The sequence below is a fragment of the Stigmatopora argus genome, chromosome 12 (genome assembly GCF_051989625.1).
Source record: "Stigmatopora argus isolate UIUO_Sarg chromosome 12, RoL_Sarg_1.0, whole genome shotgun sequence".
NCBI classification, from domain to species: domain Eukaryota; kingdom Metazoa; phylum Chordata; class Actinopteri; order Syngnathiformes; family Syngnathidae; genus Stigmatopora; species Stigmatopora argus.
Window position 1 is genome coordinate 425093 of NC_135398.1, and position 21874 is coordinate 446966.

Genomic DNA, 21874 nt, shown 5'->3' on the forward strand with positions numbered 1-21874 from the left:
CTTTGTTGCCAAGGTCAGAAATCTACTCGGAGACCTTCATTAATCCGCTCTGCGGACCCGTCCCATTCAATAAGTGACACACCGTACTAGCTGGCTAGCGCTAGCAAACGGCACCTGTAGCGTGCTGCACAAGCAAATATACACGCATTGTTGTTGTGTTAATTTAATAGCAGTTTTGTCTGAAAGAGGAGAAGAAATTGATTTGGTTGCAGTTATTTACTGGCAAAGCTATTTTCAAGACGGACTTTTGAATGAAGAGAAGCTAAAGAAAGCTCCGAAGCTAGCTAGCCGGCTAAAGGATTTGTCCGCCACTTTCAGTCCACTAACTACGATATCCCTGGCTCACAAGTGAAGAAAACCCGAAAAATCACAATGAGACTGATAGACGGTGTCCTTTTTTTTCGGGGGACAAGCAAGAACTTTCGTTCGGACAATGACTACAACGCACGGATAACCCGAACAACAGCGTAGTTGAAATCTTCTGGAGGAAAGAAAGGAGGATGTGTACAAATAAAATGGATTTTTGGTGAGTATAATTATTTTACTAAAATGTGGCTATATTCCTAAATAATATTGCAATTGTATGAGGTTATTGTTGATGTTTGTTGTGTATGTGTCGCAGCTGTAGCTGCTGTAAAAGTTTTATAGCCATGAAATAGTTATTGAGCTAAACAAAAACGGATTTACTTATTTTCTCCATGGTATTCAGTCTCTAGTCAAAAGTTAATAGAGTTGACAAGTGTGCTTTTGGTAGACTATACTTTTATTTTGAAAGGCATTAGTTTCCCCTTTTTTGGGGGGATAATGTAAGGGTCGGACTTTGAGAACATTTTTTTTTTTACATACTGGCCAAGAAAACGTCTTCTTGACTTTAACAAAGCTCATGCGCGCATACAAGTAACTTAAGGCAAAGTTTTCCCTTTAGAGTGCCTGTCAAAACTTCCTGTTTTGGAATCCTAAAAAAAAGCAACTGTGTTTTGACTCCCCCTAGCATGCATTAGTGCGTTAGCATTGGCATCAGCAGTGCTAGGCAAGCCCTTAAATGAGTCCATGTTTGTCATCAAGCTCGTCGTCCGTATCTAGAGAAGAAAACAGTGCGTTGGTTGCTTGTAGTTAAAAGAATATCCAGCACAGGTCGCTCACCTGCCACCGACTCGGGCGGAGAGTAGAACTGGCCGTCGGATATCGGTCCGGGAAGAAAAGGCGCTCGCTGCGCGCCGGCGTCCAAAATGGACTGAAGACCTGGTCGAGTTTTGGAAAAGTCCGAAAAAAGGTGGTGGGGAAAAAGAGCGGAGAATAAAGAAGAAGAAGAATGGAGATGACGGCTGGCTTACGGCTTTCGTCCTCCATCTCTTGAGGAAGAACCTTGAAGTCCAGCAGCCAGGTTTCCATCCAGGCCAGCACGAAGGAGATGATGGGCAGCAGGTAACCGAAAGCGCCCTGCGACAAAAGCTACGCGCCCCAAAAAGGTGGGGATAGTGGAGGTCAGAAGAACGGTTAAAAAAAAAGACAAACCGCCAACGACCAGCACCACCTTTGAAAGGATCACTTTGACGATGAGGAAGGCACAGCTGACTGCAGTGGTCACCTGAATACGTTGCAAAACACGAAGAAACCAGTCCGGATGAATCGAACTCTCTTGCCACAGGCATTAAGCTCATTTTCTAAACTTACTATGTTCATGTATTATTTTTATTCCTTAAATGTTGCATGATTTTGTTTCGGCAACTTGTTTTTCTGTTCTATTTCATGCATTGAATGACCAAAACTAGCATAGTGCTGCTACTATTAATTCATTTGTCATCATCACTCTTTGAGAATGTAAAGGCTTCTTTGTGAGTTTATATATAAAGACAAACCTAGAAATATTTATGATGTGTGTACGTGCGAGAAATTGACGTGTACTCACAGCCACCGCCCACCAGTGGTTCAGCCTGCAGACGGCGTAGGCCAAGATCAGGACGGCGAATCGGAACGCGGCTAAAAGCTGAAGCGGAGACACCACGGGAAGTCGAAATGTGAAAAACCGACATCTCAATTGCGTGAATCAACAAGTTAAACGTGCCAGCCTTTTCTTACAAAGATGTCGAAGAAGGAGGCGTGGTAGTTGTAGTGGAGCACTTCCTGGTTGAGCTGCTTGGGAAGCCCGCCGTTCACCTGACCAACACAAAGTTAGCGTTCGCTTAAAAAAAGAAATCAAGGCTCTTTAAAAGTTGGCTAGTTGACATCCAATCAAAAAAACAGGGGGGAAAAGACATCCAATTAACGGAGAGCCATACGCACCCATCCCAAGAGCCACACAAATCGGTACACGGTCGATTGGTCGCCGGTCTTTTGGTCGCCCGGAAGGTTATTGATAATTACCATTTAAATGGTTGCTCAAATTCCCTAAATACAAACTGCAAATTACTATTTAGTCATACTTAATGCCCTATTAATGATTAGGCTAAAGAAAAGCTCCAAATTTCCCGGACTTTTATAGTTTTTTTGTTGGAGAACTTGTTAAGACCATGACTGAACTGACGTCGCTTCTTAAAGGGACAGCGCATGTATATCCAAACTCTTCTACACTCACACGTCGGCTCAGTGAAACTGCTCATGGCCATTGGTGGCTTTTATTGATGCGTAGACCTGTTGTTTTACCTTGTTTTGGCGCCAGTCTTTTGGTCGTCGGTCTTTTGGTCGCCCGTTGTCGCGGTCCGGGCGACCAAAAGACCGCGACCAAAAGATGGCGACCAAAAGACCGGCGACCAATCGACCGCACATGCACAAATCGGGTGGATATTTCAATCATAAGAGTATGCACCAAAAGTCCGGATCAACCGTGACGCCAAACAGGAAGTGAGCCATTTTTGGTTTGAAGTAGTTCGAGCGAATGTTCCCGTTTCGTGCCTCCGAAAGCGGTATGACCGATCGACCTCTCAAAAGGTCCCGATCCACAAGCCGATTGGCCGTAAACAAAGAACAAAGAAAAAAGAAAAAGAAAAAAGAGGGGCTTACGTTGAGCTCGATGATCCACAGCAATGTGACGAACAACAGATCGAACGTGACAAAGAGGCAGAAGGTCCTCCTCACGTCCGAGATGCACTTCTTCTTCTGCGTCTCCTCATACGAGTCCACGTGGGCCCGCAGGGGCGTAGAACACCTGGCCTCGCCGTCGAGGGCGTCGGCCACGCCGTTCCGCTCAGAGTACATGTTGGCGTCGCTGGCCGTCGCGCGACTGCATCTGCGTGCGAGAGACGGTCGGCATCCCAGGGTTAGGGTAACCGTGGAATTGCTGCCCGAATTCCCAGAATACCTTGCGGTGGCCTAAAGCCAGACACTCTTTCCCTGCCGTCCAATGGCGTGGCTCTAAAAATGTCAACATGTTTACCGCAAAGAGTCGTCCAGTCAATCATTGGCGCTCTATCGGCGTCAATGGCAACCAGTGAGTTCATAATGATTGATGGTCTTTCTAGTAGTTGTCATGGCCTCATCCTTTTGAAATGTTGATTTCTGCATCATATCTTTGCATGATGTGGTGATTTACCAGACAATGGAAACCATTTGCTGGCATCACTGGCTGCCAAAACGGACGTTTATCGCCGCCAGTGGCACTAAAACTTGGCGAAGATGCAGTGATGCATCTTTTCGCTAGCATCATCATCATCTTCTTCTTCACGAAGCCTTCATCGTTTGGGGCCAAAATATGGAAGTAAGAAGACATTGTGGATGATAATAGCGTTCAGAAAAGGGACTGGATAACGACTGAGGAAAAAGCCGAGATGGGAAGGTAAACAATTGAGGATTAAGCAGAAGCTCATTTGGGCCGAAACCGTGGACAAACAACAAGCGGACGCGTCGTCATCGTCTAACATTTAAGACAGCAAACCAACTAAAAGAAAAACTCGACATTTGTCCGTGACTTGCCTTTCAAACGCGCTTCAAAGTTGCTCGTTTGTTGTCTTTCGGATTTTGGGCCAACGGAGAATTGTCAGCAGGCAGCGAAGGTTTCATGTCTTGTAACTGTCAGCAGCTTCCTGCTGGAGGAGCTCAGACAGGAAGTCGTCAGTGCTGCATTCTGGGACTTGGAGTTTTTTTTTAAAGCGAAACTACGCTCAATTTCCCCAGTTCCGGGAGCGAATCAAATGAGGTGTATTTTGAAAAGCGAGCCCCCGGAAGTAAGAGTCGCACCGCCCTCGACGGGAACAAACCGACTGCTCTGTGGCAGCGGCGGAGTTTGGATGCTGGAAAACCGGGAAGAGGAGCTCGCAGCCGGGGACGCGCAGCCGGAGATCCCGGCCCGGTCCCCGGATGACGAGGCGATCCCGGCCCGGTCTCACGGGGCCGAGTCCCTCCCGGTCCGTTCCCCCGAGGTCGAGCGGCCCACCGGAGGCGGACTTCTGTCCACCCTGGTGGACTGGGAGCGGTTCGGCTGCAGGACTTTAGCCCTGTTCGCTGCGTCCAACGCGGCCATCTGGTAAGTGGGCAGCATGACGTAGACCTTCGATCCGTTTCAACTAGGAGGGGCTGCTTGGTCAACAATCACGCAGGTTTCCGTGCCATTGACGGCGATAGACGTTCGCCGGTAGCGATTCGATGCCGTTTCCAGAGAAATAACGACATAAGCTAGATCAATGAAGGGACAAAAAGGAGCGAGATTGAATTGAAAGACCCTCCCAGTTCGAAACGGTTGGACGTGGATCGCCGTCCGTGCGTTGAAGCGAGCGATGTCTAAAGGTACGCTCGCTGCCAGGTGGACGGCTCGCGGCTCTTGGCGAGCCTACTGCCTACTGGCCTGGGGGCTGCTTTTGACGGCGACCGTGGCGACGCTCAGGGACGCGCTCACCAAAGGTAACCGCTTCGTGGCTCGGCCACGCTTTTCCAATTGGACGGATTTCACAGTCCATTCGACGAGTCCATTTTCAATTCTGCTCGTGACTTTTTTTGCTTCATGTCTTTGGCAGGAGAGCATCACGTGGGCTGCGACCTGTTGCCAAGGTAACCGACCGCTTGTCACATACAGGTATACATACATTGAAAAAGTCCCATTTTTCAGGAAGACGCCTTAGAAATGGACTTTTTTCAACCCCATAAAATGTTGCCCATATATTATGAAATAATATGAATAAAAGCAAGGAAGAACATGTCCATTTTAAGGGAGGACATTTTTAGACGAGTTATTTAAAATAAAATAAATGAAAAAAATACACTTGAGAACATTGTTTTGTTCTCAATTTATTATCTTTTTAACACCCAAAAAGAGATGAATTTTATCTTTTTGTTTCCATTAAAAAACTATGCAAATTAAATTTAAGGAAACAAATACAGAAATATTTTCTCCAAATGTACCGACCTACTTTTGACACCTTCCATTTTACATGATACACATGATACTTACGTATATTTTAACTCATTGGCTGCCACTGACGGCGTGAGACAATTGATGCGGGAGGGTTGGCAGAGAAGGAAAGAGCGTCGATTTGTTGCCGCCCTCCCACTTCAAATGGATTGGACGTCAACACATGAGAAACTCCTTTCCATTCACGCCAGAAGGATTAAAAGATTGGACGTCACCGTGGTTGTTGTTGTTCCGTAGTCACTGTTTATCACCTGTGGCCGTCCGTCCGTCGTCATGTGACGGCCTCTCATGCAAAGGATTGTGGGAGATTAGTAAACAGTCGACAGCTGACGCATTTGCACAAAAGCGTCAGCTGTGTGCATGTGTGTGTGTGTGTGTATTTGTTGGCTATGCTGTTACGTACGTGTGCAATTGTTGGAATGTCACAGTCTGTGCCATGTAACTGGATGACTTAACAATATTTATGAATGTGAATAACATATACCACGGCCCAAAATCAACAGTAACTGCTCGTTAAAAGTGTCCCAAAAATGAACCGGAGTTGAGTTGTGAAAAGCCTAATTCAACAGGAAGTGACCTGGTATTCCCCCAAAATGAAGTCAGACTGAAATGCTGAAAAATGAACAGGAAGTTGCCCCGAATCAAGACAAAATGACCCGAAATGAACAGGAAGTCACCCAGAAATGGCCCAAAATTGACAGGAAGTGACCTCAAAATGCCACAAACCAACACCAAGGTACCCAAAGGGAATAGGATGTCACCCAGAAATAGCCTAAAATGAAAAAGTGACCCGGTATTGAGCCAAAATGAACGTCCGTCGCCCTACAAATGTTTAAGTTTTTCTCCATTGGAATATATGGTTAAAAAATCTGGAAATTATTTGTGTGTGTTTGTGTGTTGTGGTCGATTTGTTTTCGATGATGACAGTAGCTTGCTCTCGTCCAATGGTAGCGCTCCCTCGGGAACGCGCCCCCGTTCCTCCATTGGTCGGGCCGTCCGGCACACGGCGTTTGCGTTTCACAAGTGTTGGGACACTGGAGGTCTTTCCTCGAAGACCGCCACGTGGCACTTGCCGAGGTCACGTGATCTTTGGACATTTTGTGTTACTTGCTGCCATCACGTGTGTGTGTGTGTGTGTGTGTGTGTGTGTGTTTATACGCTTGTGTGTTTGCTTGTGTCTGTAATTGTGTGTGTAAACATATGGTTGATAAAGTGTGTGACTTGGTATGTGTGTGTATTGGTTTGTCCGATTCTATTTAGAAATACATGTGTTTATATAGGCTGGTGTGTGTGTGTGTGTGTGTGCGTGAATGTTTGTGTGTGGGTTGTGCGTCGTGTTGTCGGCCTTCGTCACCAAGTAGCGTGACTGCTGTTATTTTTAGAGCGCCCGTCTTCAAAAAGGCCAGCCGGACTTGATTTAGCGTAAACACAGCCGGGATTTGAACACGCGCTCTCCGACGCTCGTACCAAAGGGAATTTGGCTCTTTTGGTTTTTTCTTTTGGCTTTGCTTTGGATCTATCGTGCGGAGCGCTACTGAGGTACCGGTTTCAGGCTTGTGACCTCACATCTTAACCCGTTGGCGACGACAGACGTCCAATCCTTTTTTCGCTGGCGGTGAAACCATCGCTACCAGCTTGAAATGGATCGGACGCCGATCGCCGTCACTATCTCTTTTCAACCCCAATTGCCCTTTTACTAACTCGTACGTACTACAAGTACTTACTCTGTGACTGTCAGCGACGCAGTAGACCAGGGGTGCCCAACTCGGCTCCTGCAGGGCCCCTAACCAGTCTGTTCTCGAGCTTCTAGACAGCTTGATGACCGTTGAGTTGATTGTTTGATTGAGCTGTGGTAAAGGAGGGCGATACGGAAACCAGACCGGAAGACGGGGGGCGTCCAGGACTGCGCAAAGTGGGGCAGCCCTGGAGCAGACGGATGACAATGCAATCTAATCAGTGATGAATGTATACTACCAAGCTAGTAGCTTTGCCTTTTGTCAATCTGGAAGCCATCTAGCGGTGGCTGCCTGAAGCACGCTGGCATTTCAAGGACCTCGGGGGTTTGTCTTTCAGCCGGGAGAGCATGGAGCCGAAGTCGGGCTCCCCGCTTCAACCGAGCGCCTCCGTGCGCCTCTTCCTGCAGGAGACGTCGGCTTTCAAGCGGCAGAACCCCGGCAAGGTCAGCCTCTTGTAGATTGTCATGGTGCTCATCTTCATCCTTGCATCCTCCTCCTCCTCATCTTCTTCTTCTTCTCTGCACTTGTCCAGTTCTGCTTGCTGGTGTGCAGCTTCTGCACTTTCTTGGCCGTCCTCGGACGCTACATTCCAGGGATCTTCATCTCCTACTTTCTCGGTGAGTGCCGCCCAAAGTTGCTAAGTAGCGGGACTTCCAAAATTATATATATATATATCTATATCTCATGGACAACGATAGATGCATTTTTCAATGGTTCTCCTCCACGCTCAGTGTCCTTGGTGTTCCTGTGGCCCGTGCTGTCTTCTCCCGAGACGTCCCTCTGGCTGAAGACGCTCCTACGGAAGGTGGACTTTGGCGTGGCGACCTTGCTGCGGAAGATCAAGGAAGATCACGGTGACGCCGTCACGTTCCCAACCGCTAGGTCGCCGGTTTTTAGCCGTCGCTCAACCGGACCGTCGTGCTTCCGCAGAGAGAAGAATCCTCAACGCTCGGCTGGAGAAGGAGTCGGCGGAGTTGGACCTGTCCTCCATGTTTCCCAAGGTGGGCGCTTCGTCAAACGGGATTCGGCGATGGCGGGGGCCTTGGCTCATGTTTTAACGGGAATTGAAAATAGTTCGTCGATCGTAGTTCAGGGGCTTTGAGGGGAACGTGGCCGCCCTGTCGGTAGGGGCCGTGATAGGGCCACATTGACTTTAAAAATTTGACAGGCGGGCGGGCCGGGTCAGCACAAGATACGATACATATAAAAAACTGCATCCGTTAACAGTACAAATGAAACCTAAACAGAAAAAAAGGACTAAAGTATGAACATACTCATCACTCATCTGGGATTTATGGGGTGCTTTCTTGGTTTTCATCAGACTAAAGGTCTCTTCACACACATATGTCGAGCCAAATAACACCAAAATCCTCTGTGCCATCTTCTGGATGTTTGGAAATTTGGCTGCACTTCATGAAGCCTAAAACGCAAGAGACTTTCAGGGAGTTGAACTTGTCACATTGGAGATCAATCCGTTCCAACTGCAACTCCCGTAGAACCCTTTCCGGGTCTTGTGACAAAGGATATGACACAAGCTGTCAATTTTTCCAAAATCACAAAACCGACGGCAGAATTGCTCATGCAGGTCATCCAATGATTTCCTGTATTTTGACCGCATTAAAAAATATATATATATATATAATAATTTGGACGTCGGTGGGCCGGATTAAAAGGCCTAACGGGCCGTATATGGCCCGCGGGCCGTAGTTTGCCCATGTCTGCTCTATCCTCGTCCCGGTCAATGAGTTTAACCCCTCGACGTCTGCTTTTGGGCCGCTCAGCTGGACTCGGCGGCCCGCGGTGAGCTGTCGGTGTCGGACACGTCGGTGTCGGAAGTGACGTGGACGGACAACTTGAACCTGTCGGAGGAGAACACGCCGCAGACGGAGAACTCGGAAGGTGGGTGAAAAGACATTACATTTTCTATTTAAAAAGGACAACAATAACGGGACCTCTACCCAGACCTGGACCGAGAGGAAGTCTTCTCCGGGGGACTCTACGACTTCCCCTCGGTGGACGACGGGGCCCCCGTCGACGGCGAGGACGAGGCCGACGCCCTGGAACTGGTCCGCCACGCCGTCCGGGACGCCGTGGCGGCCGCCGTCCTGGAGCGGGCGGGGGCGGCCGCCGGCTTCCCCTTCCCCTCTACCTTTCCCGCGCCGAGCGAGGAGTCGGACGGCGAGGCCGACGACTTCGAGCTGCTGGACCAGGCCGAGCTGGAGCAGCTGGGGGCGGAACTGGACCTCCTCGGAGGCGGCGCGATCAAGAGCGGCCCCCGAGAACGTGGCGACAAGTCGCCCGGCTTCTTCGCCAACCTCCTCAGGCGCCACTGACCTCGCCTTCGCCACCGAGTTAAATCGGTTCGGCGGCGCCACTCCTAAACTCGCTTCCCTCGCGTGACGTGACGCACGAGTGCCACTCCTTTTTGAGCTTTTCCACTACCAGATGTGGCTAGGTCCATTCTGGCTTTTCTTTATTTTACTCGCAACGACTCGTCGATCTCGATCCATACGTCCATGGCTTAACTCATCGCCTGCCATACACGGCGAATCTTTTACTAATTGTAGCAAATGTATGACAAATGCTAATGATGGGCGCATAACTCTAAAACCCAGCAAAAATAATGCCAGTTCATTGTAATGTGACCACATGTAGCTGCAAATTGCCAACATTTCATATTTTCTTTAAATTCTCTTCCGCTGGTTGGATTTTTTTAGTGTTTACTCTTATCTTTTGAAATGTTTTTTTTTTCCTTTTCATTTATAATTGTGTGCATCTTAAGTGAAATGAGATATATCAATGCTTATCATATTTATGCACCGCAGTGTACTTAAAAAAAGGCACCTTGTCTGTTTTCTACTGAACTCGCAATCACTTTGTGATCATCACATTATGACAAATATCTATATGTTTAACAGTGCCTACAAATCTGCTGCTTTACATCCAAATGGATGTCAATCCAGACTAGTCAAGCTTTACTCAAAGAAAATAAGAACTTCTTTATCAAAATATTTAATCATAATTATGATAAATGTCCTAAGTTGCCTTCTGCTTGTCTGACCTTTGCCGTTTGACATGCTTCAATGTATCCTTGTAATTTGAGCTATGGTGTTAATACAATGTCACAATGTATCGTGTCTCCTTGTTTCTTGGGTTCCATCGCCAGTGCCAGACGTCCAATCCATTTTGATTGAGAGGACTGGAGAGTCGAATTTGAAAAAAAGATGTCAACGCCCAAATAAAACAAAACAAATCGTTGAATTGAATCGAAATGGTATCCCATTTTTCAGTCCTAACAACCTCATTCACTTGGAAATTACAAAATTGATGTCATATTTTAACATAGTTTATTTGTTTCCAATCCTAATCAAGTTAAATTCGCCTTGCATATAACTTAATTGATTAAATCGGGGTGATATCGCTTAGCGCGTCGTCATAAACGAGCAAAAAAAAATGACAAGTGACAACTCAGACGACGACTTGTGAGTTAGTTTTATGTGGGCGATGACTCCTGTGTTTACTTCTCCTGACAAACACGGAAGTGAGCACGACGCTCGCCCCCAATCAGAAGCGAGGCTCAAGCTGCGTCAGCCAATCACAAAGTAAGATCAGGCTCCAACAACAAACAAAAGATCTCGGCTGAGCGAGCTCATTATTCGAGACTTTCTGCTCGCTTAGCTCGACGGACGCCGCCGATACGTTGCCCACCTTCCGCATTTGAAGCGTTTGTCAAGCCGTCCCGACGTGACAAGGCAGCCCAGGCGAAGGGCTGCTCCCTCGGCGACCGTCTGCTCTTTTCTTCGGCCCTGTTGACGTCCAGCCGAGCGCTTTGCCTCTCGCTAAAAGCGTTAGCCGCTCGGCTAACAAGAGCCGCGGCTGCTGCTAGTCCACTTGAGCTAGCTTGAGCTAGCTTTAGCTCGGCCCCGTTTCAAGCCGACTGGGACTCGGACTCGGACGCTGACGGACGCCAGCGGCTTCGGCTTGTCGCCGACGAGCCACTCGAGCGCCAGCGACATGTCGGGCCAGTCGTCCGGCTGCGGCTTCCTCATGTCGGTGGTCGTCCACGGGGACTCGACGCTCAACGAGCAGGAGAAGGAACTCAACCAGCGATTGCGCCGCCTCTACCCGGCCGTCAACGAGAGCGAGACGCCGCTGCCTCGCTCCTGGAGCCCCAAGGACAAGTTTAGCTACATCGGCCTCTCGCAGAACAACCTCCGGGTGCACTATAAAGGTAATGACACGGGCGCCCGTGACGTTTGTTTGGCGGCGTGTCTCCTCCCGGGGGTCCCCCGAGTTTGATGGAAGCCAGATGCGCGTCGAGACGAGTCGATTCGAGGAGGCTAAAAACAAAGTGGCTAGGCTAGTGGAGCTCGAGAGGACATCTTGATCTCTTTTCACAGTCATCCACAAGCTCAATGGCCTCGTAAACGCAACCCAATTGGTACTTTCGAGGCTGTCTGGTGTTAGTCATGGTTACAAAAAAACAACAACAAATAAAATAAGAGCTCGAAGGGCGTCCTCAAATCTGTCCGCGAGACCTTAACTTGGACGCTCAAATCCTAATTCTGTATGGAATGATTATTTTTTTCTTCCTGACTGGGCCAATGTAGCAGAAATGGCTAACTGGCAGGAAATGCAAAGAGAATGTCATTAGAAAGAAAAGGACGAAGCTTTCCAGAAGCCTCACGATGAAAGATAAACGTTTATGGCTGTCGTGAGATGTATCACGACTTCGATGTGGATTATTTTAAAAATGAATCTTTCATTTGGAGGGCTGTCTCTATTCATAAATCATACGTGTGTCCCTACTTAGCTGTATTTTTTTCGTCTTCTCTATGTATAACGAGGAAGGCCTGATAGACGGGAAATCGTTGGAACTAGGCTCATGTTTCAGTGCCATTGATGCATGCAAGTTATGTTTTTGATGCCCGTCAACTCTCCCAGTCCAAGTGGGTTGGACGTCTTCAGCTGTCAATGGCAGCCACTGAGTTAATCTATGAAATAACCCAGGCTGGATAAATTAACTCCGAGTTGACTCACAAATAAACATGCCTATTTTTAGCCACTAAAATAAAAGAAGTCTTTTTTCGGCTCACTTAAGTGTGCTAATTGTCTACACTGCTACTTTATAGTAACTCCTACATAGACTAGCCAGCTAAAAGTAGCATTGTCCTGTGTGACTACTGCTACTTTTTTACTCCTTTTGAATGTATTATTGCTTTCTGTGTATGGAAATATGACACGAGTTAACCTTTACACATGCTGCCACCAAAGGCGACCATTCAATTTAATACCAGGCGTCCCAATTCAAATGAAGTTGACCTCCAATCCAGGTCTTTTTTTTTTCTTAGAGCGTTTTGTTTAACCATTGGAATGTCCCCCCAAGGTCACGGCAAGACCCCGAAGGACGCGGCGTCCGTGCGGGCCACGCACCCCATTCCGGCGGCGTGCGGCGTCTACTACTTCGAGGTCAAGATCATCAGTAAAGGCCGAGACGGGTAAGGAGGAAAAAAATGTGATTGTGTAGGCCTGGAACCGGTTGGAACTGGACTATTGTGCTTGTCAAATGTCAACTTTTTGACGGTGTCCCCGCTCTCAGGTACATGGGCATCGGCCTCTCGGCTCAGGGTGTCAACATGAACCGGCTGCCTGGTAAGAACGCACTCACATAATGGTTTTTAATTCTACAAAAACAACCAGATGGAGAAAAAAAAAGACATTTCCATTAATGACATTATTGACATTGAAAAAAAAGTACCGTATTTTCACGACTATTTGGCGCATCGTATTTTACGCCGCAGTGTCAGTAACGAGTGCTATTTCTGTATTTTAGACACACAAAGCACGCACCATTTCATTAGATGCATATATATTATATATGGATGAACATCGAAACGCAATAGCGCTGGCTACCGGAAGCAGCCTATATTCGGGTTCCGGTGCGCAGTGACTGCTGGGAAATATAGTTCTTTCTCGCTACACCCACACGCTAAAAACATGTTTTAAAAAGGCAACGGAAGCAAAACTGAGTTCGGTTGTACTTTATTTAGACATTTTACAACTTACTCGCGTCATCATCACCCACAAATCCATCGAAGTCCTCATTTTCTGTGTCCGAATTAAACAATTGCCCAAATGAGTCTTCCAAAACGCCGGGTCCCGCGGTTGTAGTTTTTAAGCCTCCGGGAATGACGGCAAGCTCCGAGTTATTATATATAATATATATACATAGTTCACAGTCTAGCTTTGAATGCTCTGTTGACGCCAACATTTAGCGGCAGGATCTCTTTTGTAAATCCAGCCAAAATGATGGCCAGCACCAAATTAGTGTGGTCACCGTCATACTAACTGTATTGAAGAACTGGGTGTATTAAGAACTCTATATCCCAGCAGTCACTGCGCAGTACTTTATCTACGGGAAAATAGTAGAGTCGCGGGCTGGTTTCCGTAGTTGTCCTATCGACTGATTTATTTTATTTTATCGTGATAACAATTTTAGTATTGGTCCATATATAAAGCGCACTGGATTATACGGCGCCCTGTCTATTTTGGAGAAATTTTTTGACTTTTACGCGCGCCTTATAGTTGTGAAAATACGGTAGGTTTTGAGCAAAAAAAATAACGAAAGTGGCGTTGGAAGCAAATAAACAAATCAAATTTTAAGATTTGTTTGTTTGTCTGTCTTTTCAAAAATGGTCTTGAGTTCCAAAAATACATTTGAAAGGCTAAATGGGATTGTCCTCACTCCCGACGCATGGTAAGAAGGCAAGTGTGCTTACCGCCATTTCCCCCCTCCCCACCAGGTTGGGACAAGCACTCTTACGGTTACCACGGTGACGACGGCCACTCCTTCTGCTCGTCCGGCACGGGGCAGCCGTACGGGCCCACCTTCACCACGGGCGACGTCATCGGCTGCTGCGTCAACCTCATCAACAACACCTGCTTTTACACAAAGAACGGACACAGCCTGGGTCAGCTGAGCGGCCCCTCGCTCCTCCTTTTTACCAAATGTCTCGCTTGCTTTTTCACCCCAAATGTTTCTCGCCCGTAAGTCACGCCCACTCTCTCTCCCGCAGGCATCGCCTTCACAGACCTCCCGGTAAGTACCCGGCTGGGCTGAACTTCCGAGCATTGGCGGCGTCCTCCTCCTGACCGAGCGGCGCCGGTGTCCTGCCCCCTGCCCCTCCCCCTGCCCCTCCCCTCTGCAGCCCAACCTGTACCCGACGGTGGGCCTGCAGACTCCGGGCGAGGTGGTGGACGCCAACTTTGGCCAGCACCCGTTCGTCTTCGACATCGAGGACTACATGCGCGAGTGGAGAACCAAGATCCAGGCGCAAATCGACCGCTTCCCCGTGGGCGAGCGCGAGGGCGAGTGGCAGTCCATGATCCAAAAGTAAGAACCTCGCCGAAGCACACGTGTCGACATTGCCTTCTTTTGCTCATGCTGAAAAGTCAAAGGTGAGCCAAATGCGCGCATTCGCTAAACGACGGGCGTGGCTCAAACGGGAGCAGCCCCAAAATTGACGGCAGGCGGCGCCCCCGTAAATAAACCGGCGGAGTCCGAGCCGTTTGGACTTGAAGGGTCTGGCGGCCATCCGCTGAACTTAATGGCGCTCCGCCTCCCCTCCCGTATCAAACGGACCAGATTATCTCTTTGTGTTCTTTGCGCTCCCGCCCGGATTTAATCTGCATTTGTTGGGCCTGCTGTTATCCAGTCTGGTCACGACACCAGATTAAAAAGAGGAAGTTTTGGAGCCGGTGACGTGACCGAGTTCAAAAACGGGGCAACGTCCTTTTTAAGCTGGCGCAAAGAACAATCTCCGCTTCTCCGAACGTCCCGGGACGCCCAATTTGCTCGCGTCGTCCGTCCCCCCCGAAGTCAGCGTGCTCCGTTTGCCGCGTTAGGATGGTGGCGTCCTACCTGGTGCACCACAGCTACTGCGCCACGGCCGAAGCCTTCGCCAAGACCACGGACCAGGCCGTGCACGAGGAGCTGGCCTCCATCAAGAATCGGCAGAGTGAGTGGGTCCGCCCGCCGGCGGCCAAAATGCTCGCCGGGTGGCATTTTTTTTTAATTTTTCTGTCTTCTTTGCAGAGATCCAGAAGCTGGTGCTGTCGGGCCGGATGGGCGAGGCCATCGAAACCACCCAGCAGCTGTACCCCAACCTCCTGGAGAGGAACCCGGACCTGCTCTTCATGCTCAAGTAACTGCTCCGGCCATAGCGTAGGCCAGGACGGTAGCCGGCCCGATACGCGTTGACGCGGCCCTCGTTCAGGGTGAGACAGTTCATCGAGATGGTGAACGGGACGGACAGCGAGGTGCGCTGTCTGGGAGGCCGCAGCCCCAAATCTCAGGACACTTACTCCGGCTCCCCGCGGCCCTTCGGCAGCCCCGCCCACAAAAGCGGCAGCGCGCCGTCCTACCTGACAGGTACGCCGCGGGGCCGTGCGTCGGCCGGGCCTGGGCCTTTCTAAAAGCGCCGGCTCCCTGTCGCAGGCGGGGACAACAACTGTTGCAACGGCGTGACGTCCAACAAGAGCCACGGCTCCACCCCGCAGAGTCACAAGCCCTGCCCCCCGAGCTCGGGCCCCGCCCCCCCGGCCTCCGACGTCAGCTCGAACGGGAACCGCTGCCAGACGACCGGAAGCAGGTGATGGGACTCGATGATTGGCGGGTGGGCAATTTTCGGGCCGACGCTTAGCGCGCGTCACGTTTCGTCTCGTCCTTCCTTCCTCTGCCCGACAGCGACGTGGACATGGAGGTGGAGCACTTCAGCAACGGCGTGAGCGAGTCGTCCAACGGCTTCCTGAACGGCTCCTCCTCCAAACACGCCCACGAGCCGGACGACTGCGACGCCGATATGGGTAAGACGCCGATTGGGACGGTGAGCGGCGAACGGCCACGGGTGACGCCCGCTCGCTCGCCGGCAGAAGTGGAGTCGGCCCTGGTCAAGCGCCAGCTGTGCGGCGGCAGCCAGGCGGCCGTGGAGAGGATGATCCACTTTGGCCGGGAGCTGCAGAGCATGAGCGAGCATCTGCGGAGAGAGTGCGGAAAGAACTCGGCCAACAAGAAGATGCTCAAGGTACCACTGGCTTTGGTGAATGCTCGCGTTCCAACTCTGCGGAAAGCGTAACGCCACACCACGACGCACTTTCAGGACGCCTTCAGCCTGTTGGCCTACTCGGACCCGTGGAGCAGCCCGGTGGGTTACCAGCTGGACGCCATCCAGAGGGAGCCCGTCTGCTCCACCCTCAACAGCGCAATACTCGGTAGGTGGCGCCGGCGCTTTGACGACGGCGGCGGCGGGCTCCCAATTTTGAGCGCCTGTGCTTTGTTTGCCTCGCAGAGACGCACAACCTGCCCAAGCAGCCCCCCCTGGCCCAGGCGGTGGGCCAGGCCGCGCAGTGCCTCGCCATCATGGCGCGAACGGGCAGCGGCTCCTGCGCCTTCGCCTCCGTGGACGACTACCTGCACTAGCCGTGCGGCCGCACACAGTACTGCGCAAAGGTCTTGGGCCGCCGTCGGGGGGAGCGGGTGGAGAAAAAAACAAGTTCCCCATAAATGCCACGCAATGGCGGCAAAGCCATATTTTGGTTTTTGCTCGTTGACTCCAATTTGGACTGGTAGGAGTTGGCTAGTTGCCGATTTCGAACCCCATTTAGTCGCAACGACCACATCCCAATTCACACAAATTTCGTCCAAGATGCGGACGCCCATCCGTAGGTTCGTCCCGGGTAGACGTCCGGTCCATTTGAAGCGGGAGGATGGCGACGAATGAGCTTTCGTTCAATCGCTGCCATCACCTCTACTTGGAATGGATTGGTCTTTTAACGCCGTCCGCGGCGCGAAAAACAAACAATTTGCCGGCTATTCTCGTAATTCAAACAAACTTGGTCAGGACTAATATTTCTATTTTACCAAATCTTTTTCATTTAAGGAATAACACAATATTGTAATTCTTTTTTCTTTTAAATTATATTTTAATTTCCATCCTTGTTTTAAAATCATTTCCAAGAGTGGAAATACATGTCTAAACTGCCCCCTTCGAAAGCAATCGTAGTACATCGAGCTTTGCGTCCCCCTGGTGGTTAAAGATAGGATTGAAAGGCTTTTGAGTACTACTGTGTGGACTCGTGTATATGCACACACCGCCTCCCTTTACGTGGTAAATAGAACCCCCCACCCACAACCCTACCCCCCCAACACACACACACATTACCCCCACCCTGACGGCTGTCCCTAACACCGACTGACCATGGCGGCCATTTTGAATGGGAGCCCCGCCCCCAAACTCCACCACAATGTGACCCCTTCCTGTTTTTTTTTTGTATACGTTTATTTAGTGCTGACGTCAAAGGGGGCGGGAGGAACCCAGCATTTACTTTGGTCGGAGTTGGCGCGGAGGATGCTTATTTGAATTCTTCTTGTTTCTTGCATTGAGTTTACGGCCACTCGTGATGCCAATAAAGGACGTCAGCCGGCGAAAGAAAAACGACGACTTGATGACTTTTACTTGGAACGAGGTCTGCCACAAATGATTATTTGAGCAGTCGCTAATCGCCCATGCAAATTGCGTTATTACTCAGGGAATTTCATTTTAATTGAAATTGTGCGTTGCGTCATTATCAAGTATTGGTACATCTTTTTTTGTACTAAATTACTGCGTATTTGACTAATTGTAACAAAAAACGACTTAACACATTGTATGCCATTGCCAACAAACGTTTATTCGCTGCCTCCTTCCCACTTCAACGAGAGTTGACCATAGTTGCATGAACATTAACTGCTTTTAATAACAATTGTGGGCGATAAACATCTAAGACACCACCCGTGCCTTCTATTAAAATAAATTGGACACCCATGCCCGTTAATTCTCATATCCTGTCAGTCCGCAATGACCCACAAATGACCGCAAAAATGCAATCCAGCTGTCACGTTTTTAAAAAACAGGAAGTGGACTGTGTTCCACCTCACGGTGGACCAAATGTCCCCAAAGTCCAAAACGCTGTCTGGGCAAAGTGGGTGTGTCTTTGCAGGCGTCCAATCAGCTGGAGGGAATATGCTTGTGAATCCACCTGAGCTTCAACTTTTCTGCTTTGCTTTTTTGCTCAAGAGCTGAAAGAAGGAAAAAAAACAAGTGAAGGTTAATATTGGGCTTTTCCCCCCCTCTCCTTTTTAAATTGTTTTTATTCTCACCCCACTGGCTCTTGACAAAATCAACTGCTGCACCTTTATTCCTCGCCGTCTTATTTTGAAGGGACAGCATCTGGTTGCCTAACAGGAAAAAGCGCCCCCCTTAACTCGTTGCCTTCCATTCATAATGATAAACGTAAAATGGAATTCATGCAAATCTGAATCAGAATGAATCTTGGCTTTGTCGTGCTTATTTTCCTACGTAAACACGGAGCGTAACCAAACCAGAGAACGTTTGGAGTAAGAAACGAGGACTTACTGGTGGTGCGGTGACATCCGGCGCCGTAAAGCCGCGACTGAAAGAAATCTTTGGCCACCTGCTGCTGGAAGGTGGACGACTCTTGACTCTTTGCCATTGTCACTTTGCAGTTCCCCTTCAGTCTAGGAAAAAAAGAAGTGGATTTGACATCTATCGTGGTGGATGGCAGCCAGCAAGTGCCTTTTCTTACTTTTTGGAGTTCCAAAGTCGTTTTTTCGTGTCTTTTATCTCCTCTTCCTCTGGAGGGTCGTCCCCAATTTCTTGCTGGCTTTGCTTCCTAAAATGTCAAAATAAAATCAATAATGCGCGCCAACATATGAAGACGGACGCAAAACGTACTCTGATGCATCAATTTGTTCCAGAAGTTCCGCGGAGAGAAGTTTCTTTCTCTGCCAGAATGGGAAGAAAACAATTGTTAAAAAAAGAATGTCAAGTCCAAAGTGGCCATTTGTGAGTGTAATGAAGGCACCTTCTGCTCCTGGAACAGTTGCTGCCTCTTCTTCCTCTTCTCCTTCAGCAACTCTTTCTCTCTGTAAACATACTAAAATCAAAACCACACGAATTTTTAAAGCACTAATACATTAGCAGATCCTCAAAATTGGGTGACTCTTGCTCACGTGTCAAAATATGTGCTCGATACTTCCCAAGTTTTAAAAAGATAAACAGGACGAGTGTGTGTTGTGTTTACGTCCACTCGGCTATCGCCACCATGGAGCCCGGCTAGCAGCTAGCTAGCTAGCTTACCTTCTGGCACTTTTTAGCATCTGTTCAACGCTCCGCAGCGCCTTGGTCTTGGAGTCCTTAAAGGTAACCTCTTCGGGGGGCTCCTCGTCGCTGCAGCTCAATTCCAAACACAAAGGCTCCGTCAAATGGTGGCTTTGGTCCATTTTGGAGAGCTTGGTCTTGGTGGCACGTTGACTGGGCGCCATCTTTACGGCGGATCGTGACGCAGCTTCCGCAATGGGAGTTTCTCACATCCGTCGCGCCAAGCCAACTAGTATTCCGCTACTCGGAGAAGAGAAGAGAAGAGACGCCACGTACAATGCGGGCTACAAGCGTCTTGCTGCTCCAGCTGGTGCCGCTGGTCCTGCTGCTGGGCTGCCGTAAAGCCGATGTGTCCGTCTTCGGCCTCCCGTCGGCCTCGGCCCGTGCGTCGCCCTGCCTGGCCCCGCTGCAGTGGGAGGGCCGGTGGGTCGTGTACGACCACGGCACTGGGAGAAACACCCGGGCCGCGGTGTCCTACGACGGCCAGAACCACAGACTGCGGGTGCTGCAGCAGCACAAGAAGCACACGCCCTGTCAGAGGTGCACATCTTTCATTTTTACGTCTATGTCGAACACGTGTAAATAAGGTCTACTCACAAAAAAAATAATCATAATCAATCCACTACATGTCGATTTCTCGCAAAAAAAGTTTGAGGTTCTGCTGGATATGTTGTGTTTTGCCACTGATTTAGTTTTTTTTCCTTCCTGTTGTCATACTTGACTAAAGCTTGAACGTGACAGGACTCAACATGCTCGCACTTGATTTGTTTGCTCAAAACAGTGCACCGATTGCCTTTTATGAACCCGGAGTGATCGTATTTCGCTTAGGTATAAATAACTTCACCTCATAACGTTTTGGGTCATTTGCTAGTGTGCCCTACACAATGTCACGTCTTAAAATCCATTCAAATAGATCAATTATCATGAATAATACATTTTTAAAAAGTGTTATCACCTGGTTATGGGCCCCAAGAACACGCTAAAGTTCATTTAAGAAAAAGAAAAGAATGCATTGCCTAGGCCAAAATACTTTTGGTCCCCCCTTTTGGGATTTGCATTATCCTTCGCCCCCCTTTTTTGGGGGGCCTCATTCGGAAGTACGCCCAGAAATTCTTGTGCTGAAGTCTTTCTCCGCCGCCAGCCCTTCCCAGTTAACCCATTGGCTGATATTTGTCCCAGGTACTTTGAGTTCATCTACCTGTACGACAGCATGCTGATGTTCCGAATCGACCAGAAGACGCAAGAATGCACCAAGATGGGGCTGAGCGAGGCCTGGGACCCCTTCGACATCCCCGACAACTCCACCTTCGAGGACCAGTACCTCATCGGTGGCCCCGGCGACAACGTGCAAGTGCAGGAGTGGTCGGACCGGAAGCCGGCCAGGAAACGTGAGTTCGCCTCCGTTGACATCGTTGGTCTAATTAAAGAGCTTTAACGAATCGTCGAGAGCGCGATGGCTCGGAAAAAATAATTGCGTCTGTTTTTTGGGGGCGTGGCAGACGAGACGTGGGTGGGCGTGTACACGCTGCTGGACTGCTACCCGGTGCAGGAGACGTACATCAAGAACACCAGCGTGACCACCTCCACGCGCTTCTTCAACATCAAGTTGGGCATCAGCGACCCCGAGGTCTTCACGCCGCCACCTGGGTGCCAAGCGGCGACGGAGGACGCCGCCGACCGGCCGCTGTGCTGAGCCAACCGAAAACGCCCTTTTCTGGTTTGTTTTTTTGTCGATTTTGTGTTGAAAACATTCTGCACCTTACAATAAAACCCACGACCGGTGTCAAAATGGCAGCACGGGGGCCAGATTCGGCCCTCCGCGTCTTTTGGCCTGGCCCGCAAAAGTGTGCATTCACTAAATTTCCAGAAATTACATTTTGTTGTAATAATATATATTCATCCTCTTTCAACATTGAAAACAAATAAACATTTCTTTAAAGAAGCATCAAGAGGTATAATGAAGTAATGTAGTAAGTAAAATATAAATACTTCTAATGAGGTCAATTCGTGAGTAAAATATAGAGGTATAATAAACAATATTAACTTTGTATCAAAATTCACAAAATATATAACATGCTGTACCAACTTTTAATAATTCCTGACTCTTCACTTTAGACACATTTACACAAGCTCATATTTTTAATGAACAAGGAATTCACAAAATATATAACCAATGTTGTACAAACCTCCAATAATTCCTGATTATTGCACACCTTCTCCCACTCATAAACAATTACAAGGGTTTTGTACATTAAAGAATTAGGTTGAGATTTTTTTTATTGTTATGACTAACCAACTTCAGAAACCGATACTGCAGGGAAAATTCTTGTTTCAAACAAATGTTTGTCTTAAAATATATTCATTTATGTATTATTTTTTAAATATTTACGTATATACACATGAAGAATTTTCCAAATTTGTATGAATTTAATTCACTGCGCCTATGAGTGAGTGTGCGAATCAAAAATTGGGTAGAATATATAGTAACCATTTTTCTAAGTGTATATACTACTATTCCTTCCCTCACTCTACGGGCCCGACGCAAAATGGCCGACACCTGATGACAGTCGTCCCCGTTG

General features: G+C 48.8%; 5 protein-coding genes across 6 annotated transcripts; 3 read left to right on the top strand and 2 right to left on the bottom strand.

The window, feature by feature from the left end:
* Positions 1-742: 742 nt before the first annotated feature.
* On the bottom strand, positions 743-5581 carry stard3nl (STARD3 N-terminal like). Of its 2 annotated transcripts, none has more exons than XM_077614497.1 (8): positions 5381-5581; positions 3001-3226; positions 2080-2157; positions 1910-1987; positions 1535-1588; positions 1335-1452; positions 1144-1242; positions 743-1079 (listed from the first exon to the last, which is right to left on the bottom strand). In XM_077614497.1, the coding sequence occupies exons 2-8, from the start codon at positions 3193-3195 to the stop codon at positions 1039-1041; spliced, it is 663 nt and encodes a 220-aa protein (XP_077470623.1). In that variant the 5' UTR covers positions 3196-3226; positions 5381-5581; the 3' UTR covers positions 743-1038. The 2 variants fall into 2 exon arrangements, with proteins under 2 accessions (XP_077470623.1, XP_077470622.1); XM_077614496.1 differs by lacking the exon at positions 5381-5581 and adding an exon at positions 3910-4394.
* On the top strand, positions 4113-10209 carry retreg1 (reticulophagy regulator 1). Its single transcript, XM_077614493.1, has 9 exons — positions 4113-4459; positions 4736-4833; positions 4947-4980; positions 7415-7520; positions 7610-7694; positions 7809-7931; positions 8008-8078; positions 8859-8976; positions 9040-10209. The coding sequence occupies exons 1-9, from the start codon at positions 4128-4130 to the stop codon at positions 9408-9410; spliced, it is 1338 nt and encodes a 445-aa protein (XP_077470619.1). The 5' UTR covers positions 4113-4127; the 3' UTR covers positions 9411-10209.
* Positions 10210-10657: 448 nt separating this feature from the next.
* ranbp9 (RAN binding protein 9) lies at positions 10658-17573 on the top strand. Its single transcript, XM_077614487.1, has 14 exons — positions 10658-11308; positions 12464-12575; positions 12677-12729; positions 13881-14048; positions 14154-14176; positions 14286-14470; positions 14983-15095; positions 15173-15281; positions 15354-15508; positions 15575-15728; positions 15824-15942; positions 16009-16160; positions 16236-16347; positions 16425-17573. The coding sequence occupies exons 1-14, from the start codon at positions 11092-11094 to the stop codon at positions 16553-16555; spliced, it is 1803 nt and encodes a 600-aa protein (XP_077470613.1). The 5' UTR covers positions 10658-11091; the 3' UTR covers positions 16556-17573.
* A 212-nt stretch (positions 17574-17785) lies between these two features.
* nol7 (nucleolar protein 7) lies at positions 17786-19795 on the bottom strand. Its single transcript, XM_077614498.1, has 7 exons — positions 19275-19795; positions 19000-19060; positions 18870-18919; positions 18721-18807; positions 18531-18652; positions 18275-18352; positions 17786-18193 (listed from the first exon to the last, which is right to left on the bottom strand). The coding sequence occupies exons 1-7, from the start codon at positions 19457-19459 to the stop codon at positions 18123-18125; spliced, it is 654 nt and encodes a 217-aa protein (XP_077470624.1). The 5' UTR covers positions 19460-19795; the 3' UTR covers positions 17786-18122.
* Positions 19479-21139, top strand: epdr1 (ependymin related 1). Its single transcript, XM_077614495.1, has 3 exons — positions 19479-19835; positions 20475-20683; positions 20795-21139. Exons 1-3 carry the CDS (start codon positions 19573-19575, stop codon positions 20986-20988), a joined length of 666 nt encoding a protein of 221 aa, XP_077470621.1. The 5' UTR covers positions 19479-19572; the 3' UTR covers positions 20989-21139.
* The last annotated feature ends 735 nt before the right edge of the window (positions 21140-21874 follow it).

Coding starts and splice junctions, on each gene's coding strand:
- ranbp9 (XM_077614487.1), top strand. CDS start 11,092: ATGTCGGGCCAGTCGTCCGGCTGCGGCTTCCTCATGTCGGTGGTCGTC. Junction 12,730..13,880: donor CAACATGAACCGGCTGCCTG/GTAAGAACGCAC, acceptor CCTCCCCACCAG/GTTGGGACAAGCACTCTTAC. Junction 14,471..14,982: donor TGGCAGTCCATGATCCAAAA/GTAAGAACCTCG, acceptor TTGCCGCGTTAG/GATGGTGGCGTCCTACCTGG.
- stard3nl (XM_077614497.1), bottom strand. CDS start 3,195: ATGTACTCTGAGCGGAACGGCGTGGCCGACGCCCTCGACGGCGAGGCC. Junction 1,589..1,909: donor ACCACTGGTGGGCGGTGGCT/GTGAGTACACGT, acceptor CAACGTATTCAG/GTGACCACTGCAGTCAGCTG. Junction 1,453..1,534: donor TCAAAGTGATCCTTTCAAAG/GTGGTGCTGGTC, acceptor TGGGGCGCGTAG/CTTTTGTCGCAGGGCGCTTT.
- retreg1 (XM_077614493.1), top strand. CDS start 4,128: ATGAGGTGTATTTTGAAAAGCGAGCCCCCGGAAGTAAGAGTCGCACCG. Junction 4,981..7,414: donor GGCTGCGACCTGTTGCCAAG/GTAACCGACCGC, acceptor TTTGTCTTTCAG/CCGGGAGAGCATGGAGCCGA. Junction 8,977..9,039: donor GCAGACGGAGAACTCGGAAG/GTGGGTGAAAAG, acceptor ACCTCTACCCAG/ACCTGGACCGAGAGGAAGTC.
- epdr1 (XM_077614495.1), top strand. CDS start 19,573: ATGCGGGCTACAAGCGTCTTGCTGCTCCAGCTGGTGCCGCTGGTCCTG. Junction 19,836..20,474: donor AAGCACACGCCCTGTCAGAG/GTGCACATCTTT, acceptor TATTTGTCCCAG/GTACTTTGAGTTCATCTACC. Junction 20,684..20,794: donor CCGGAAGCCGGCCAGGAAAC/GTGAGTTCGCCT, acceptor GGGGCGTGGCAG/ACGAGACGTGGGTGGGCGTG.
- nol7 (XM_077614498.1), bottom strand. CDS start 19,459: ATGGCGCCCAGTCAACGTGCCACCAAGACCAAGCTCTCCAAAATGGAC. Junction 18,353..18,530: donor CGGATGTCACCGCACCACCA/GTAAGTCCTCGT, acceptor TTTTCCTGTTAG/GCAACCAGATGCTGTCCCTT. Junction 18,194..18,274: donor TTTTGTCAAGAGCCAGTGGG/GTGAGAATAAAA, acceptor TCCTTCTTTCAG/CTCTTGAGCAAAAAAGCAAA.